This window comes from Balaenoptera ricei, chromosome 17 (genome assembly GCF_028023285.1).
Source record: "Balaenoptera ricei isolate mBalRic1 chromosome 17, mBalRic1.hap2, whole genome shotgun sequence".
NCBI classification, from domain to species: Eukaryota; Metazoa; Chordata; class Mammalia; order Artiodactyla; family Balaenopteridae; genus Balaenoptera; species Balaenoptera ricei.
Genome location: NC_082655.1, coordinates 32,778,868 through 32,800,398, shown reverse-complemented (window position 1 = coordinate 32,800,398; position 21,531 = coordinate 32,778,868). Strand labels below are relative to the sequence as shown.

The 21,531-nt window shown below is 35.8% G+C and overlaps 1 protein-coding gene across 4 annotated transcripts in view; it reads right to left on the bottom strand.

Annotated features, from left to right (window-relative positions):
* The window catches only part of LRP12 (LDL receptor related protein 12), an 82,021-nt gene that overhangs the window by 22,393 nt on the left and 38,097 nt on the right, over positions 1–21,531 (bottom strand). For 2 of the 4 annotated variants that reach the window (XM_059901989.1, XM_059901990.1), the window contains exon 2: positions 21,414–21,470. The exons of 1 other annotated variant lie outside the window; for it this stretch is intronic. In XM_059901989.1, the coding sequence (XP_059757972.1) occupies positions 21,414–21,470 (57 nt within the window). Of the gene's footprint in view, positions 1–13,844; positions 13,921–21,413; positions 21,471–21,531 lie in introns of all 4 variants that reach the window. One more of the 4 variants, XM_059901991.1, reaches the window with a different exon arrangement.

Sequence of the window (21,531 nt, the reverse complement as noted above, 5' to 3'; positions counted from 1 at the left end):
ATTCTTACCTTTACCCCTTAAGAACTGTGTTAGCAAGCAAAGGCCATCACGGAGCTCACCACCAAATCAAATGTACCCTCACTCCCAATGGTACCTGATCTCTCCAGAGCATCTGACAGTGATTTTTTTCCTCTTGATACTGTACTACCTTGACTTTGCTGACATCACTCTTCTGGTTCTTCTAACTCAGACTATTCAGTGTTAGTTCTCTAGCACTAGATCCTTCTTCCTCAGCCAGCTCCTGATATATTGGTGTTCATGGTTCATGCCCAAGCCTTCTACTCTTCTCACTCTCTATGGAAGATCTCATTCACTCCTACATTTCCACTATGATCTATAGTTCATGAGTTTAAAAATCTTTAACCCAGAGATTTTGCATAATCAAGGGCCCACTGGACATTCCAACCTCAAATTCAACATGATCAGAACTGTGTGTTTCTCAAATCCTTCTCTTTATTCTATATTCTGAATCGTTATTATCTTAGGCATCATATTTGGCAAAAGGAATAGTCATTTCACCTAATTCAAGTAAAAAGGAAACTTACCTTAAGAATACCACAAGCAATCTCAAGGATTTTTTAAGCATAGGAAATAAAGCTCACAGCAACTAAAACTAGAAATCTCAAAGTCAGAACCTGAGGCTGCCTTCACCACCTCTTAAATCAAGGCTTGCTTTATGTCCTACACATCTGCCCCAGTCTTCCAACTGGCTTTCTGAGTCCTCTATTTTTCCATTATTTCAGTATCTTATAATGATTTCCCATTCCCAACTTATAATAACACTTCAGCTTAAGTATCTACCATCAACTGTAATTTCACTGTTTTCTTATTTTGTTATATTTATACTATTATTCATTTCATATTATACCCTTTTACATAAAGGATTTGAGGTGACTTATTATTGCAATCAGTTTGATAATACTTAAGCATCCACTTCCTCAAAAAACCGCCTACCACATAGAGTGCTGCAAGAATTAAATACAATTATTTTGGTAAAGGAATTAGCACACTGCTTGGATTACGGCAAGTTGTTAATAAATAACGTCACAAGATATGCCAAATCAGATTGGTTGGCAGTAATGCCTGGAATGAGGTACTGAGGTGATTACTAAGGCAGTGTTCAGGCTAAATGGGAAAGAGGGCAGTAACTGTTCATTTAATATGTGCTGGGCACCATTACACTCTTGAAAGAATGGGAAATTATGCCACAATTAACTGGTTATCTGACATGGATTGGGATACATACTCACAAAACACTGCTTTATGGAATGAATTTCTTTTTGCTCTAAAGAAAATTTTTATTTGGTTCTGCTAGCTTTAACCTCATCTTTCTAGATTTTGACTATACTCCACTTTAGGATGTACCAAACCTGACCTTCTCTTACCTGCATTTATTCTAGCCCTATCTTCTCTACTGTTTACACATAGTTATTTTATCAATAGCTACTGTCTGGTTATTTCTTCAATAGAGTTAGTTTATATGTAATTGGCAAATAGAGGAATCTTGTCACTATAATGCAAAGTTGTGAAAGATTTTATTCCCAGCATATTAATGACTTGAAGTAACCAGGGGCAGGAGAAAACCCCTACAGAAGCACCTTCCTTTACTGCAAGACGTGGTTACTTTTACTGGTTTAAAGAATTACTTGACTTTCCTTTATATTAAGCTATCTTGGGAGGCTGCAAGTATAGACGGAGATGTGAACACCTTTCCCCACTATCAAAATAAAATAAAACAAAACACTTTAATTGGTGAAGGGTATCTCCGAATTATGTTTTTAGTTTTGATTAAACTGGTCTCCACTAGAAGCAAATATCTTCACGGAGGAAGTATGAACTCCAGAGTACATGGCTGCAAAGTGTGGACTGGGTCTAGGTGTAAACGTCAGAAGGTATCTGTGCTGCCACTTGGATCGATATTTTACTTGGTAGCGCTAAACTTAAAAAGTTATACAGCTGGAAGCAATCTGTACCAACATTACCTTTCTCATAAGCCCTGTTAGTTTAGTGTTCACTTTTGCAGAATGTGAGATTTTCCAGGAACACACACATGGCATTATGGCAGGAATGACTGTATTTTAGTCTTTGCTCATTTTGCTTCCTTAATATATCTCTTAATAACCAGTATCAACTTTTTGTTCTCAGAACACAAATATCTACCAAAAAAAAAAACTATTTAATTTACTTTAGTCAGTATCTTTCGATATAAACAAATGCTCATGTATTTTGGAGGATGATGATGATATGTAACTCTGCTTTTGATAAATTTCCCGTAACTCCAGAAACAGAAGCTCCCAAATTAAAAGGGTTCTAAACATTCATTCAAAAAAGGTAGCAACAACAACAAAAAAAGTAGCAACTTTCAACTTGGATAGAGACTTCTTCACAGGAGAATGCAGTGATTAGGTTATCTGATTAGTCCCCAAAAGCCTATTTCATTTGTAGTGAATCTAGTGTACAGGATATTTGGAATGAAAAATAAAAGAAAATGGCATTATTACAATGCTACTGGTTAAAATGCACTGAAAGGCTAAACTAAATATATACAGTTTTAAATTTATCATGTATGTTCTCAATTAAGAAAAGGAGAATTAACTGAAGAATAAATAGGTAGAGATTCTCTGATGGAGCTCTTAATGAGATTTTGATAATTTCCGGGTTTAAAACACAAGGATCTCACTGTATAGTTTAGAAAACAGGACAAAACTGATTGAGAAACACTCAAGACTTCATGTTTATTCTGATACTAGTTCAATAATCCCACAGAAAAGCAAATAGCTATGGTTTTAAAACTGGATTAGTACACCATACCTATTATCTTTAAAGCAACCATTTAAGAAATATAAACTGTTCAAACAACCTCTACTTTAGAGGCCACATGGGAGAGAAGAGGGTAACTTCAAAGTAACGTCAAACTGCCCTTCAATTTGAGATTTCATGGTTTTTAAAGCTTGAAAAAAAGAGGCACGCAAGGAAATTTATGGTTAGAAATGAGCTACTTTTAAAAGAAAAAGTACAATTTCCTGTTCCGCAGATGAAGAATTGGATTTCTTTTCAAAACTGACAAGGGTTGTTGGCACTTTATGACTAAAAGCGACCTGCAGTCTTTGTTCCTTTGGTTTTAACAAACCACAAAACTGAAATATAAGTAAAAATCAGCTATGTTTACTGACCACCTTAAGTGCATAAGATACAATACGAAAAGCACAAAAGAGGAGCATGAAGAAAATTAATGCTCTCATAGGCATTGAAGTTTTGTAAAAATGATTTATGCTTATTAACTGAATCCAAGAAACATAAAATATAAACAGGTATGAGAGCATACAAGACAATATGATCCTAAATGATATAATGCATAAAGTAATTTAAAGCAATGTATCATAGGGCATGGGGTATTATTAAACAGAAAAAAAAAAGGCCTACATTTGGGCCTGCATTATGTAAGTCAAGTTTACTCGACTATTAACATAGTATTTCTTTCATTGAAAGGAAGTAAAAAGAGCACATTCCAAATTAGAAGAATTTAATTACTCAATTCTTTAGATACTAGTTAAGGCAAGATAGGCTACTGCTCAAAGAAGTGATATGATACAAATATTCTGTAAAGATTACTTTGCTGTACTGTAACCTGTGGGAAGGGAAACTGGTGAGGCAAAGAGATCAGCTAAGAAGCAAATACAGAAGCTCCTCTACTTGTAAAATTTTACTTTATGAAAGTTTCAGTATGAAACAAAAGCACGCTCACCCTGTTCACAGCGAAGGACAGCATTTATAGTCAACAGTGGTCACTATCATTTGGCCATCTCGTTTTTCAGAGTATAGAGTGTTTTATAAATACTAACTCCATTTTGGCTGTTAAATACAAAAGCAATTCCACATGTTGAAAATACGAATAAGAAGGGTTTGATTCCAACGGAAATAAATGACATTAATAAAAAATACCATCTTCAAAATAAAAAATTAGTAAGCAAATGGTGACTGTTGAACAGCCATATGGGATGAGAGTACGAATGATTCTGAGGGTAATAAGTGAATCAAGCCATAAATGGAAAATGCTGTGCTTATGTAAGCAATAAAAGGCACCGAGACATGGGAAAATTAAAATGTATAGTTAGATGATTAGTATGGAAAGAAGATACCAACTGGCCCACTGTTAATTTAGGAGAAGGGAACCAGTTTGAAAACTTATGGCTAAGTATGGTGCACAGTGCTGAAGATGAGATTTTTGTTGCAAGTCAGAAGCTTATGGTTCACAAGTTCAAGGCCCATGAGTATACTCAAAGTGAGGCGTGTGTGGTCAGGTCTGTGGGTCCCATGGCTGATGATAATGTTACTGCCTATCAGGTATTTCCTTTTCTTGTGTCTTTTCGCATTTAATTCTTACTATTATTAGCCCTATTTAACCAATGAGGAAAAAATGGAGGCACAGAGAAGTTATTTTCCTAAGGTCAGAAAAAGTAAGTGTCACAGCTGGGATTGGAACCCAGGCAGTGGGCTTCAGAACTGCACTCTTAACCACTAAGACACACTACTGCCCACTAGGGAGCTCCCTATGACACCTGGAATAATTATCAGGGGGTGGGTGGAAAGCTGCCTCCATAGAATTTCAATAAAGATAAAAACGGTCTGTTTTGGTAAAAAATGTCTTGGTCCTATATTAATGTGGAGAGAAAAGGTATAGGATCAATGATAACACAGAGAAAGAGGGTGTACTTAGATTTAAAGCTTATAAAGACTGATTCCTATTTGCTACAAATCTATATGGGGACTGCAGGCAGGAAGAAACTGCTCCTTAGTCTCTTTGGAATTAAAAAAATGACTTTGTAAACAGGATTCTAGAACTTCCTTTAATAATAAAACATACATATATATACATTAACTATAGGTTAGCTGATTAGGGAATGGGGCAGAATAGAGCAATAAGGGTATGCAGTGAATGCTGAGGGAGCTATTTCAAAGGAAAGAGAAACAGAGAAGAGGAAAGTAGAGAAGGCTGGGTGATTAGTGAAAAGGGGTTGTGTTCTTAAAGATGCTTAATACTGGACAGATGAGTCAGAGTTTACAAAGCAAGCATACTTAGTATGAAGGCCATGGGTCACTGACAACACAGGGCAAGTTACCAAGTGAGTATCAGAATCTGCAAGATGAATGATGTGGAAGTACAAGAGTGGTCCTTTGGCCGGCTGTGCCCCGTATGACACAGCTCAGCCCTGCCACTCAACAGGAAACCAAAGAAGTCCTGGCCAGGAAGAAACTCCTTCAGTTTGAAAATCCCCTTCTTGCAACTTGACTGGGTTTGTTGCTCACACTTAGCATCTTGATTTCTTTGACCCTTGTTGTCCAGACTCCTTTAATACCTGCGCTGTCATAATGGAAATGTCAGAACAGTCAACACACTAAGGATGGACTGAGCCGGAAGGAGACAGAGGTTGGACGTGATACTATCCCTGAGAATTACTCCAAATTTCATTCTAACTTTTTCAAGAAGTCAGCAAACTGAACTTTTCTTTTTAGGGAAATAAGTAGTAGCACTCTAACAGCAATATTTACTAGTCTAAGATGAGAAAGCTTTTAATTATCATTTAAAAGGTAAGAATCAGGGGGCACCTTCAAGATGGTGGAGGAGTAAGATGTGCAGATCACCTTCCTCCCCACAAACACATCAAAACTACATCTACATGTGGAACAACTCCTACTGAAACCTACTGAACGCTGGCAGAACACCTCAGACCTCCCAAAAGGCAAGAAACTCCCCACGTACCTGGGTAGGGCAAAAGAAAAAAGGAAAAAGAGAGACAAAAGAATAGGGACGGGACCTGCACCTCTGGGAGGGAGCTGTGAAGGAGGAAAAGTTTCCACACACTAGGAAGGCCCTTCACTGGTGGAGACGGGGGGTGGCGGGGGGGAAGCTTTGGAGCCACGGAGGAGAGCACAGCAACAGGGGTGCAGAAGGCAAAAGCAGAGAGATTCCTGCACAGAGGATCGCTGCCGACCAGCACTCTCCAGCCCGAGAGGCTTGTCTGCTCACCCGCTGGGACGGGTGGGGGCTGGGAGCTGAGGCTCGGGCTTCGGAGGTCGGATCCCAGGGAGAGAACTGGGGTTGGCGGCGTGAACACAGCCTGAAGGGGGCTAGCGTGCCACAGCTAGCCGGGAGGGAGTCCGGGAAAAAGTCTGGACCTGCTTAAGAGGCAAGAGACCATTGTTTCGCGGCGCGCAAAGAGAGGGGATTCAGAGCACCGCCTAAATAGGCTCCAGAGATGGGTGCGAGCCACAGCTATCATCGTGGACCCCAGAGACGGGCATGAGATGCTAAGGCTGCTGTTGCAGGCACCAAGAAGCCTGTGTGCAAGCACAGGTCACTATCCACACCTCCTCTCCGGGGAGCCTGTGCAGCCCGCCACGGCCAGGGTCCCGTGATCCTGGAACAACTTCCCCGGGAGAACAAATGGCACTCAGGCTGTTGCAATGTCACACTGGCCTCTGCCCCGCAGGCTCACCCCGCATTCTGTACCCCTCCCTCCCCCGAGCCTGAGTGAGCCAGAGCCACCGAATCAGCTGCTCCTTTAACCCCATCCTGTCTGAGCGAAGAACAGACACCCTCAGGTGACCTACATGCAGAGGCGGGGCAAATCCAAAGCTGAACTCCAGGAGCTGTGTGAACAAAGAGAAAGGGAAATCTCTCCCAGAGCCTCAGGAGCAGTGGATTAAATCTCCACAATCAACTTGATGTACCTGCATCTGTGGAATACCTGAATAGACAATGAATCGTCCCAAAATTGAGGCGGTGGACTTTGGGAGCAACTGTAGACTTGGGGTTTGCTTTCTGCATCTAATTTGTTTCTGGTTTTATGTTTATCTTAGTTTAGTATCTAGAGCTTATTATCATTGGTAGATTTGTTTATTGATTTGGTGGCTCTCTTCTTTTTAATTATAAATATATATATATATATATATATATATGTATTTTTCTTCCTTTTTCTCTTTTTCTGAGTGTGTATGTGTATACTTCTTTGTGTGATTTTGTCTGTATAGCTTTGCTTTTGCCATTTGTCCTAGGGTTCTGACTGTCCGTTTTTGTTTTTTTTTTTTAGTATAGTTTTTAGCGCTTATTATCATTGGTGGATTTGCTTTTGGCTTGGTTGCTCTCTTCTTTCTCTCTCTTTTTTTTGTTACTTTTTTATTTTTACTAATTTTTTTCTATTTTAATAACTTTATTTTATTCTTTCTTTCTTTTCCTCCCTCCCTCCCTCCTTCTCTCTCTCTCTCTCTTTCTTTCTTTCTTTTTCTCCCTTTTCTTCTGAGCTGTGTAGCTGACAAGGTCTTGGTGCTCTGGCCAGGTATCAGGCCTGAGCCTCTGAGGTGGGAGAGCCGAGTTCAGGACATTGGTCCACCAGAGACCTCCCAGCCCCACGTAATATCAAACAGTGAAAGCTCTCCCAGAGATCTCTATCGCAACGCTAAGACCTAGCTCCACTCAATGAACAGGAAGATACAGTGCTGGACACCCTATGCCAAACAACTAGCAAGACAGGAACACAAACCCACCCATTAGCAGAGAGGCTGCCTAAAATCATAATAAGGACACAGACACCCAAAAACACACCACCGGACGTGGACCTGCCCACCAGAAAGACAAGATCCAGCCTCATACACCAGAACACAGGCACCAGTCCCCTCCACCAGGAAGCCTACACAACCCACTGAACCAACCTTACCCACTGGGAGCAGACACCAAAAACAACAGGAATTACGAACCTGCAGCCTGTGAAACAGAGACCCCAAACACAGTAAGTTAAGCAAAATGAGAAGTCAGAGAAATACACAGCAGATGAAGGAGCAAGGTAAAAACCGACTGGACCAAACAAATGAAGAGGAAATAGGTGGTCTACCTGAAAAAGAATTCAGAGTCATGATAGTAAAGATGATCCAAAATCTTTGAAACAGAATGGAGAAAATACAAGAAACGTTTCACAAGGACCTAGAACTAAAGAGCAAACAAACAAGGATGAACAACACAATAAATGAAATTTAAAATTCTCTAGAAGGAATCAACAGCAGAAGAACTGAGGCAGAAGAACAGATAAGTGACCTGGAAGATAAAATAGTGGAAATAACTACCGCAGAGCAGAATAAAGAAAAAAGAATGAAAAGAATTGAGGACAATCTCAGAGACCTCTGGGACAACATTAAACGCACCAACATTTGAATTATAGGGGTCCCAGAAGAAGAAGAGAAAAAAAAAGGGACTGAGAAAATATTTGAAGAGATTATAGTTGAAAACTTCCCTAATACAGGAAAGGAAATAGTCAATCAATTCCAGGAAGCGCAGAGTCCCATACAGGATAAATCCAAAGAGAAACACGCCAAGACACATATTAATCAAACTATGAAAAATTAAATACACAGAAAAAATATTAAAAACTGCAAGGGAAAGCAACAATTAACATAAAAGGGAATCCCCATAAGGTTAACAGCTGATCTTTCAGCAGAAACTCTGCAAGCCAGAGGGAGTGGCAGGACATATTTTAAAGTAATGAAAGGGAAAAACCTACAACCAAGATTACTCTACCCAGCAAGGATCTCATTCAGATTTGACGGAGAAATTAAAACCTTTACAGACAAGCAAAAGCTAAGAGAATGCAGCACCACCAAACCAGCTCTACAACAAATGCTAAAGGAACTTCTCTAGGCAGGAAAAACTAGAGGAGGAAAAGACTTACAATAACAAACCCAAAACAATTAAGAAAATGATAATAGGAACATACATATTGATAACTACCTTAAATGTAAATGGATTAAATGCTCCAACCAAAAGACATAGACTGGCTGAATGGATACAAAAACAAGACCCGTACATATGCTGTCTACAAGAGACCCACTTCAGACCTAGGGACACATACGGACTGAAAGTGAGGGGATGGAAAAAGATATTCCATGCAAATGGAAATCAAAAGAAAGCTGGAGTAGTAATTCTCATATCAGACAAAACAGACTTTAAAATAAAGACTATTACAAGAGACAAAGAAGGACACTACCTAATGATCAAGGGATCAATCCAAGAAGAAGATATAACAATTGTAAATATTTATGCACCCAACATAGGAGCACCTCAATACATAAGGCAAATGCTAACAGCCATAAAAAGGGAAATCAACACAATCACAGTAGGGGAGTTTAACACCCCACTTTCACCAATGGACAGATCATTCAAAATGAAAATAAATAAGGACACACAAGCTTTAAATGATACATTAAACAAGATGGACTTAATTGATATTTATAGGACATTCCATCCAAAAACAGCAGATTACACTTTCTTCTCAAGTGCTCATGGAACATTCTCCAGGATAGATCATATCTTGGGTCACAAATCAAGCCTTGGTAAATTAAAGAAAACTGAAATCGTATCAAGTATCTTTTCTGACCACAACGTTATTAGATTAGATATCAATTACAGGAAAAAAACTAAAAAATACAAACACATGGAGGCTAAACAATACACTACTAAATAACCAAGAGATCATTGAAGAAATCAAAGAGGAAATCAAAAAATAGTAGAAACAAATGACAATGAAAACACGACAACCCCAAAACTATGGGATGCAGCAAAAGCAGTTCTAAGAGGGAAGTTTATAGCAATACAATCCTACCTCAAGAAACAAGACACATCTCAAATAAACAACCTACTCTTACACTAAAAGCAATTAGAGAAAAAAGAATTTAAAAAACCCCGAAGTTAGCAGAAGGAAAGAAATCATAAAGATCAGATCAGAAATAAATGAAAAAGAAATGAAGGAAACGACAGCAAAGATCAATAAAACTAAAAGCTGGTTCTTTGAGAAGTTAAACAAAATTGATAAACCATTAGCCAGACTCATCAAGAAAAAAAGGGAGAAGACTCCAATCAATAGAATTAGAAATGAAAAAGGAGAAGTAACAATTTACAATGCAGAAATACAAAGGATCATGAGAGATTACTACAAGCAACTCTATGCCAATAAAATGGACAACCTGGAAGAAATGGACAAATTCTTAGAAAAGCACAACCTTCTGAGACTGAACGAGGAAGAAATAGAAAATATAAACAGACCAATCACAAGCACTGAAACTGAAACTGTGATTAAAAATCTTCCAACAAACAAAAGTCCAGGACCAGATGGCTTCACAGGCCAATTCTATCAAACACTTTGAGAAGAGCTAACGCCTATCCTTCTCAAACTCTTCCAAAATATAGCAGAGGGGGAACACTCCCAAACTCGTTCTATGAGGCCATCATCATCCTGATACCAAAACCAGACAAAGATGCCACAAAAAAAGAAAAGTACAGGCCAATATCACTGATGAACATAGATGCAAAAATCCTCAACAAAATACTAGCAAACAGAATTCAACAGCACATTAAAAGGATCACATACCATGATCAAGTGGGGTTTATCCCAGGAACGCAAGGATTCTTCAATATACGCAAATCAATCAATGTGATAAACCATGTTAACAAATTGAAGGAGAAAAACCATATCATCATCTCAAAAGATGCAGAAAAATCTTTCGACAATATTCAACACCCAGTTATGATAAAAACCCTCCAGAAAGTAGGCATAGAGGGAACTTACCTCAACATAATAAAGGCCATATATGAGAAACCCACAGCCAGCATCGTTCTCAATGGTGAAAAACTGAAACCATTTCCACTAAGACCAGGAACAAGACAAGGTTGCCCACTCTCACCACTATTATGCAACATAGTGTTGGAAGTTTTAGCCACAGCAATCAGAGAAGAAAAAGAAATAAAAGGAATCCAAATTGGAAAAGAAGAAGTAAAACTGTCACTGTTTGCAGATGACATGATACTACACATAGAGAACCCTAAAGATGCTACCAGAAAACTAGTAGATCTAATCAATGAATTTGGTAAAGTTGAAGGATACAAAATTAATGCACAGAAATCTCTTGCATTCCTATACACTAATGACGAAAAATCTGAAAGAGAAATTAAGGAAACACTCCCATTTACCACTGTAACAAAAATAAAATACCTAGGTATAAACGTACCTAAGGAGACAAAATACCTGTATGCAGAAAACTATAAGACACTGACGAAAGAAATTAAAGATGATACAAACAGATGGAGAGATCCATGTTCTTGGATTGGAAGAATCAACACTGTGAAAATCACTATACTACCCAAAACAATCTACAGATTCATTGCAATCCCTATCAAACTACCAATGGCATTTTTCACAGAACTAGAACAAAAAATTTCACATTTTGTATGGAAACACAAAAGACCCTGAAAGCCAAAGCAATCCTGAGAAAGAAAAACGGAATTGGAGGAATCAGGCTCTCTGACTTCAGACTATACTACAAAGCTACAGTAATCAAGACAATATGGTACTGGCACAAAAACAGAAATATAGATCAATGGAAGAGGACAGAAAGCCCAAAGATAAACCCACGCACATACGGTCACCTTATCTTTGATAAAGGAGGCAAGAAGATACAATGGAGAAAAGACAGCCTCTTCAATAAGTGGTGCTGGGAAAACTGGACAGCTACATGTAAAAGAATGAAATTAGAACACTCCCTAACACCATACACAAAAATAAACTCAAAATGGATTAAAGACCTAAATGTCAGGCCAGGCACTATAAAACTCTTAGCGGAAAACATAGGCAGAACACTCTATAACATAAATCACAGCAAGATCCTTTTTGACCCACCTCCTAGAGAAATGGAAATAAAAACAAAAATAAACAAATGGGACCTAATGAAACTTAAAAGCTTTTGCACAGCAAAGGAAAGCATAAAAGAGGCGAAAAGACAACCCTCAGAATGGGAGAAAATATTTGCAAACGAAGCAAGTGACAAAGAATTAATCTCCAAAATATACAAGCAGCTCATGCAGCTCAATATCAAAAAAACAAACAACCCAATCCAAAACTGGGCAGAAGACCTCCAAAGAAGGTCTTTGTATTTCTCCAAAGAAGATATACAGATTGTCAACAAACACATGAAAGAATGCTCAACATCACTAATCATTAGAGAATGCAAATCAAAACTACAATGAGGTATTACCTCACACCAGTCAGAATGGCCATCATCAAAAAATCTACAAACAATAAATGCTCGAGAGGGTGTGGAGGAAAGGGAACACTCTTGCACTGTTGGTGGGAATGTAAATTGATATAGCCACTATGGAGAAGAGTATGGAGGTTCTTCAAAAAACTAAAAATAGAACTACCATATGACCCAGCAATCCCACTACTGGGCATATACCTTAAGAAAACCGTAATTCAAAAAGAGTCATGTACCACAATGTTCATTGCAGCTCTATTTACAATAGCCAGGACATGGAAGCAACGTAAGTGTCCATTGACAGATGAATGGATAAAGAAGATGTGGCACATATATACAATGGAATATTACTCAGCCCTAAAAAGAAACGAAATTGAGTTATTTGTAGTGAGGTGGATGGAATCTGTCATACATAGTGAAGTAAGTCAGAAAGAGAAAAACAAATACCATATGCTAACACATACATATGGAATCTAAAAAAAAAAAAAAAAAGGTTCTGAAGAACCTAGGGGCAGGACAGGAATAAAGATGCAGACACAGAGAATGGACTTGAGGACGTGGGGAGAGGGAAGGGTAAGCTGGGACGAAGTGAGAGAGTGTCATGGACATATATACACTACCAAATGTAAAATAGATAGCTAGTAGGAAGCAGCCGCATAGCACAGGGAGATCAGCTTGGTGCTTTGTGTCCACCTAGAGAGGTGGGATAGGGAGGGTGGGAGGGAGACGCAAGAGGGAGGAGATATGGGGATGTATGTATATGTATAGCTGATTCACTTTGTTATACAGCAGAAACTAACACACCACTGTAAAGCAATTATACTCCAATAAAGATGTTAAAAATAAATAAATAAATAAACAAAAAGTTAAGAATCAGTGCAAGCAGAAAACTTTATATTAATTTATAATGCACACTCCGAAGACTCTTTCATTACTTTCAGACTTATTTCCAGAAATCATACATTTCTATGGCAAGCAGGATATCCTATATCCAGGAAATCCTATATCCAGAATGAATATTAAATAGATATTCATTCCTCTGTATTAGTACAGATACTTAAGAATGAACACAGCGATATTTTTATTCCTATTATTTTTAGTGATTTTTTTTAAGGACCAAAATATTCACTTGGTCATCAACTCTATTCAAGGCAGGTAATTCCTTGTTTCTTAAAGCTCACTAATGTCCAGAACAAACAAATAATAATCAGAGGCTACATGGCAGTAAAATAATATATATTTTAAAAAGTCAAGATAGGTACAAAATATGGAAAAAGATAGAAGGAAAAATAGAAAACACAGTTTTTTTAGTTCTAATAGTGTCACAGCACAATATGAATAAGATCAGAAGAGTACTCTTAATGGAACTAGCTAACTAGCTTTATCCTAAAACTTCTAAGGGCAAGAATAATTTTCAATTTTGCTAGCAAAGCGTAAGATAAAATGAATCCAGAAGATTCAACCTTTTATATCTTTTTTTAAAAGGACATAAAAGGGCAACTTTTTTCCTGGAAGAGCATAAAAACGATTGATATGTTACCTCCATTTTCTAAATTTAAGCACTCCAGGTGAATGAAATGCTAAGCAAACTACGACTTCTATTTCCTGAATGGGAAAAACTATTAATTTCTGAAGTTTACTGTGATTCTTGCTGGAAACATAGAAGAGGTAAGGCAGAATCAGCACATGAGCAAAGATAAATTGGCCTTGGAGTTCACAATTTTCTAAGTCATTTCTATCAGCCTTGATATAGTTTTTAGTATACTCACATCTTCTTCTGAGAGTGTTCCAATCTTGGTGTCTTCTGTCAAGAGTGATACCCAGAAACAAACCTAATATCAGACTCTGTTAGGGAGGAGTAAAGAACTATGATGGACTTTGTTCTGGATACTGTATTTCTATCACTGCAGCTTAAGATCAAATCACCCCCTAACTTGTATTGGTCTGTTAGTCAACTTGAAAACCAAAATCCAGTTTGCTTACCTGCTAAGTGACTGGCTTTTGCACAATAGATGCATAGTATCTTTAATCCATGCCTTAGCAAAAGTACAAAAAAGTAACATGATCTCACACTGAAGAATTATTCTCAAAGTAAAAAAAGGTTTATTCTCAAAGTTAAATAATGGAAAAGAAAATGTCAAATGTTTGAATGCAACTTGTTTTTTACCTTCAATGGATCTGGCCCACTCACTTGAGCAGATAAACTTCACTTCTACCATCTAAGCAGCGCACACTTCTGTCACATTACAACCTGTTCTGTCTATGGTACTGGTACATTTAATGTTCTGCTGTTGAGTTTATTTATTGTTTATTATAGTAATATACAATTCTAAGATATAACAATCTTGCTATAAATATGTAATTGTTCAGTAAATATGTGACAACATATGAAATGTTATGACTATGTAAATGCTTCACATAAAATATATTATTGTATAATAAAATGTTATAAACAATATTTAATTATATAGCATATATTACATGTAAAAGTATATATAATATATAATATAATAAACATTTATAATATATAAACATTATAATACTATATACTATAGTACTATATAATACTACCATTACTTTCTTTTCTGAAACTTATAGGCAATGCTCTACTCCAAAAGCTGAAGTGTCTCAAAAATAAACTCTGAAGGCAGGCAATGCCTTTAAAAATTAATAGTTTCCTAAACTAATGTGTTGTTGGTTTTTAAAAAAAACTGTACTCTGTCTTGTATTCTCCACTCACTTTCTTCATTTGAAGGACAGTTTCTTGGTTCACACTAAGTTCTATTTTTATATTCTAAAATCCTAAAAACCCTAAAATATATAAGCTTTCTTTTTCTTCTCTCCGTTTGAAACATGGATAAAAGACACTGTATTGGTCAAAAGAATTGGTGAAATTCTTTTTCGTAAGTTTAGCAAGAGGTCCAGGTATTTAACTGAATAATTGAAAATAACATTAAAATAACAGGAAAGGTACAAAGGGCGACTTGCACCTGCTGCTTTATTCATGCAATTTTTCTATATTTAAAAAAAAGCTGGAAACTGCTATCAAATAATTATAGTTTAAGCTTCATTTCCTTTCAGACTTTTTGTTTGGAAGATCTGAAAATTCTAGGATAATAAAAGTATTACCAGAGTAGATGTTCTTCCACAGAAACTTCAAAATACCGTATTATTATTTAACTGTGGTTAAAACAAAAGCCATTTTACTACAGTGCTCCACACTTCCGCAAAATGTTGCTAAACAATCTGTAAGCAAACTATTGCAATTTAGAAAATAATATCTCCTACTTTAAAAGGCCACAACTAAATTATTAGTTTAAAAAGGCTTATAGGACCAGCAGTGTGCTAGGCCTTTGAGTACTAGAATAGGAACTATAAAATGAAAAAATACAAAAGCAAGGAAGGGTGATGATTTTGATGAAATAAAAATTCTGACAGAACATAGGAAGAACAATGCCTAACTACTATTTTCTATACTCTGCTAATTCAGTTAATATGAACAAGGATTAAGAAAGAAACTTCCCAAGCAGATAACTCTCTTTCTCCACACTCAGAAGTTTCAGCCTTGCCTGACAAGATTTGAAGTCAAATGTAAAGTAGACTCAAGATAAGGCTAAGCTCAGGTAGAGCTTTTAGCTACAGATGTTATGAGGTACGAACATTTAGCAGCTGTATCACTGGTGAATTGGGAATAACATGTTAAACTTCATACATAAAAACTTTCTAGTCAAGAAAGCACATGCCCCAACATCTGTTCCTACTAGCAACCAGAAAATCTTTTTTAAATTTCAGGGTAGTTTTTGCCTAACCATAAAAGAAAGCCAATCCTATTCTTTTATTCTTTGCAATGTCACAACTCCAGGCCATGAATCAAAAAGAGAAGTAAACAGTTACATTTCTGAACAGTTTGGGGAAAATAAAAGGTTGGGACTTTAATAGAAACATAGTAAGAAAAAAGTTAAACCAGAAAAACATGATTATATGCAGTGTAAGTGCTCTCATACCTTGCAGATAGCTGTGTAGATTAGTACAATCCTTTTTGAAGGCAATCTGACAAAAGGTTTCTAGAGTCACTAAATTATTTATGACCTTTGATACAGTAATTCCAATTCTAGAAATCTATGCTAAAGAAATAATCTCAGAAATTAAAAAAGGGCTAAATATATATTAATATGTTCCTTGCAATATGATCCAGACTAGGGAGAACCCATTGGAAAAGAATCCATTGATATGTTTAAGAACATTACAATATAGCCACAGGATGGAAATTTTATACAGGCATTAAAATAACTATAAAAAAAATATATTCTATAAAATGTTAAATAGAAAAGGCAGGAGATAAAATTAGTTACAATCCAAATGCATATACAATTATCTTTAAGGTATGTACAGAAAAAGTACAAATGAAGTAAATTATAATATTATTAATTAGACCAAGAATGCAGGGTTAATGGGTGATTTTCGTAATCTTTTTGCTCTTTTTCCAATTTTTCTAAACGTTTAATGAAACTTGTATAATGCATAAACAGAATTTGTGAAAACAAGTAAAAAACTGACTTGGAAGTAATCAAGAGTAATGAGGACATAATCAAATTATATCTAGAATTACACTTTTTTAAAAAAATTGAAGTATAGTTGATTTACAATGTTGTGTTAGTTTCAGGTATCCAGCAAAGCGATTCAGTTATACATGTGTATATATGTATATATCTATTCTTTTTCAGATTCTTTTCCATTATAGGTTATTACATCTAGAATTATTCTGACTCAAATAAATATAGATTATAGAGTAAAATTCAAGTAATTCAAGTAAAATTAAAGTGGATACATATTAAAAATCAAATATATTTGTTCAATGTGTATAAATCAATCTGATCTAAAAAAATGTTTCATTCTATGTAGTAGATGAGCAATACATTAGCTATTTTACAAATTTAGACATTTAACAAAGAACATGAGGCATTTAATTTAGACATTTTTTAAAAGAACATTAAAATAGCCTTTCTATTGTCTCATATATACAATTATATTACTTGCAGTTTCTATGATATAATTTCATAATGATTTTCACATATTATTAGATTTACAAAAATACCATTTGTCTTTTCTCCTTTCTCTATTTTATAAATGAAAGCAGATTTAAAATTCCAAACCATGAAAAGTTCTAAAGAAAAAAATATATAAAAAAGAATACTTTATCCAATCATTCTTTTCCATTATACAACCACTAGATGTATACTTTTTGATAATTTACATTGTCTTATGACAATTCCTATAGCATAAGGACCAGCAAAAGGACAAAAACATATCTCTAAGCAAAGATTTGAGGAGGAGGAAGATGAAAATGACTAGAACGTTAGAAGTAGAAACAAATTACCCTAAGCATAAGAACCCAAACTATATTATCAAGCAAAAATTGTTAATTCCCATAAAAATTATATGAATAAACAAAACTAAGTACTTAGTACTACTCACAATTAAATAAAGTAAGAAAAATACTAAGTCATTTACTACACACCAGACATTGTAACGAGGTCTTTTAAATAAATTCATGATCTAACTTAACGTGGTCATTATTTACCATAGGATTTACTACATTAAGGCCACATTACAGGGGCGTTTTTCACACGTCTACTTTCTCCATTAAATGGTAAGTTGCTGTGGCAGTACTATTTTACTTACTGCTAACTCCCACCCTTCTTGGCACAAGGTACACATCAGGTGTTTAATACATGCTGAATGAATTTAATTCGCTACAGATAGGGTGGCTCTACCTCCCAAACTGTCCAGGACAGTTCTGGTTTTGCCTGTGGTATCAGCATTATTAAAAACAGTATACCCTTTTGCTTTCAAAGTGTCCTGATTTGGACCACAAATTACCTGAAAACACTACTGCACGTAAGTTAAAATTCTTTCTAAAATGTCATTAAAATTTCCAGAATGCAAAGAATGAATGAGCTAAGGCACTGAGCACTGTCAAATAAAGTAGCAGAGGCGAAAAGAGCAGGTGAGGAGCAAGCAGGCAGCAAGAGCACTGAGCCACCTCACCACTTCTGCTGCTTGCTGGTCTCAAGAGAAAGCAAGTCCTGCATTTAGAGATTCTTCCGAAAGCTAATTTTCCATTTATACCAGCACTGAAAGGGCTCTCATTGCAACTGGGGATGCAAGGAATTCAGAAGGCTTATACTATATCAAGCATTACACCTTCTACAGTTCCATATTGACTAAATAAAGAAAAATTGCAATGAATCTATATATCCAAAAGCACCTTTTGAGAGAGCATTCATTTATATTTTTAATGGTACGACTGGAATAGATTTCATGTTATTCTTCTCTTTCCATAGAAGAAAGATTTTATAAGACCAACCTTCAGAAAAACAACAAGGCATAAATAAGGTTTAACTGAGCTCGGAAATTAAGTAATTTATTGATACATAAATACATTTAATTAAAACACTCATTTTGTTACCGGCTGAACTGTGTCAACCCCAAATATGTTAAAGTCCTAACTGCCAGTACCTCAGAATGTGACTGGATTTGGAGACAGGATCTTTAAAGAGGTAACTAAATTACAGTGAGGTCATATGGGTGGGCCCTAATCCAATATGCCTGGTGTCCTAATACGGAGAGATCAGGACGCAGATACACACAGAGGGAAGACCATGTGAAGATAACAGGTAGAAGACTGCCATCTACAAGCCAAAGAAAGGGGCCTCAGAAGAAACCAACCCTGCTAATACCTGGATCTTGGACTCCTAGCCTCCAGAACTATGAGAAAATAAACCTGTAAATGTACATAATTCAGCAAATAATTCAGCAATAAACCTGTAAATAATTCAGCAATAAACCTGTAAATCCACATAATTCAGCAAATAATTCAGAATATTTTCAAATATCTAATTCATATTATGAAATGATGCATGGTGAAAAAAAAAACCCATTTAAAGGGCAAGAAAGGCCACTGGATTTTTGTAAAACAGAGAACAAAATGTTCACTGATATGGTTTCAGATCCCACTTGCAACTAACCTTTAAGAAACCACCAGTTGTTGAGCTTTGGTATAGTATCAAAGAAGAGTATTCACAATTATCTGAAAAAGGCTATGGAAATACTCCTCTCTTTTCAAATTACACAACCATGTGAGGCTGGATTGTCTTCATATTGTCAAACAAAGCAATATGTTACAAAAGGCTGAGTGTAGAAACAGATGTGAGAATTCAGGTATCTCCTTTTAAGCCAATCTTTAAAAAGTTTGCAAAATTATAAAACAATACCATTCTTCTTATTGATGTTTTTGTTTTGGAAAATACATTTTTAATAAAATTATGTTATTGATGTAAGCATGCAATAGACATTACTTTCATTAGCAAATGAATTAAGAAGTTTTTAAACAACTTCTCAGTTTTAATTTCTAATACAGTAAATATCAGTAACTATAACCTACATAAACAAAAACTCTTTGAAGTCCTTGTTAGGGGTTGAATTGTGTCCTCCCCACACTCATTTGTTGGAAGGCCTAACCCTCAATGTGACTGTATTTGGAAGCTAGGGACTTTAAGGAGGTAACTCATAAGGATGGGGCCCTACTCCTGTAGGACTGGGGTCCTTATAAGAAGAGGAAGAGACACCAGAGACCTCTCTCTGAGTGCACATAGAGGAAAGGTCATGTGAGGACACAGCGAGAAGGCACCATCTGCGAGTCAGGAAGAAAGGTCTTCAGACCAGAAACCAACCCCACCAGCGCCTTGACCTTGGACTTCTAGCCTCTAGAACTGTGAGGAAATAAATATCTATTATTTAAGCCACTCAGACTTTGGTATTTTGTTATGGCAGCCTGAGCAGTCCCTGATATTGTTAAAAGCTTAAAAGGGGTCCTGAGAACAAAAATCTGAAAATCACTGAATTAGACAGTAGCTATTCGGCTGTGTAAATTAAATGTTTCTACACAATTTCTTACTTCATAATTACAACTTGGAAAAGTAATCATAATTTGCATTAGCTATCCAAAGTAGAAAAAGGGAGAAAATTAAGATCAACTCTAAACAAACCTTTTTTAACTTGATGTACACAACTGTATGCCATTTGAAAGCATATGAAAATGGGGAAACACACTGTAAAAGAATTAACGCAGGCTGCAAAAGTGCCTGCTTTTCATTTTCAGGAAACCAGGCTTGTCAATCTGTTTGGCCTAGCACAGACTAACTCTTAGAGTACTTGTTAAGTCTATTCACTTTCTGCATATAAAATGAGACATAAAACAAAACAGAAAAACATTCAGTTTTCCTTCATGAGAAAAAAATAACCAAAAAATTCCAAGAAGACATGAAGAAATCAATCAATAAATTGACAAACATACCAAGTGCAATTTTTTTAATCACACAAAACTTATCAAGAATATAGGGAAATAATAAAATAATAGTAAGAAACACAATTTCCATATATGCAAAAAATCAAAGATTCTGCTCTCCTAGTAATTGTAGTTGATAACGTGAAAATGGTATCAAAGTTTGGAAGTCACCCAAGAATGAAAAAAAAATTTTTTTTTTATTGACGTGTAGTTGATTTAAAATGTTGTGTTAGTTTCAGGTATACAGCAAAGTGATTCAATTATGTGTGTGTGTGTGTGTGTGTGTGTGTGTGTATACACGTATGTATATTCTTTTTCAGATTCTTTTCCATTACAGTTTATTACAAGATACTGAATATATTTCCCCGTGCTATATAGTAGTTCCTTGTTTTTTATTTTACATATTTAAGAATGAACATTTTAATAGTTACGGGCCCTTAAGTAATTATTAAGTTATAAAAGCTTAGATGAGTGGAAAAAATGCATTTACCTCAACAAGTTTCTGAATTTCATGCACACAAATATGTTGTTGGGTTGCTTTTTAATAACATAAATTGTGCACTCAAGTACTACAGTTTTATGCATAGTAGTATTTTTAATCTAAAAAATCAAGCAAAATGCTTAATTTCTAAGGCTCTAATGCTAGGAATAGCGTTCAAAATTACATTTTAATAAATTTCATTTCATATAACTTTGTATGTAAAGAAAACACTAATTCAACTTGAGCTAACTTTTCTCTTGGTTCAGTGTTTGTATGGAAAAATAATTATGCAGTCCGTTTGGAAAAATATAATCAATCCATGGGCATGCAAGTATCAATTTTATCTTATGAGAATTTCTCCATGTTCCAGTTACTTCATTCCTTATTACATGCTGCAAAAAGCAGTAATAATTTTTATAGCCAAATATCACTTCATAAGATACCAGGTGGCTGTCAATATTTACCATAGAAGTCATGCATGAAATTTAAACATTACAAAAAATGACTTACCAGTTGACACTCCTGAAATATGCACATTTTCAGAATGTTCTGCAAGAGCACCATTTCCTAAAATTAAACATAATGAATAAACTAATTTCCAAGATAAAATTTTAAAAAAATTTTCAGA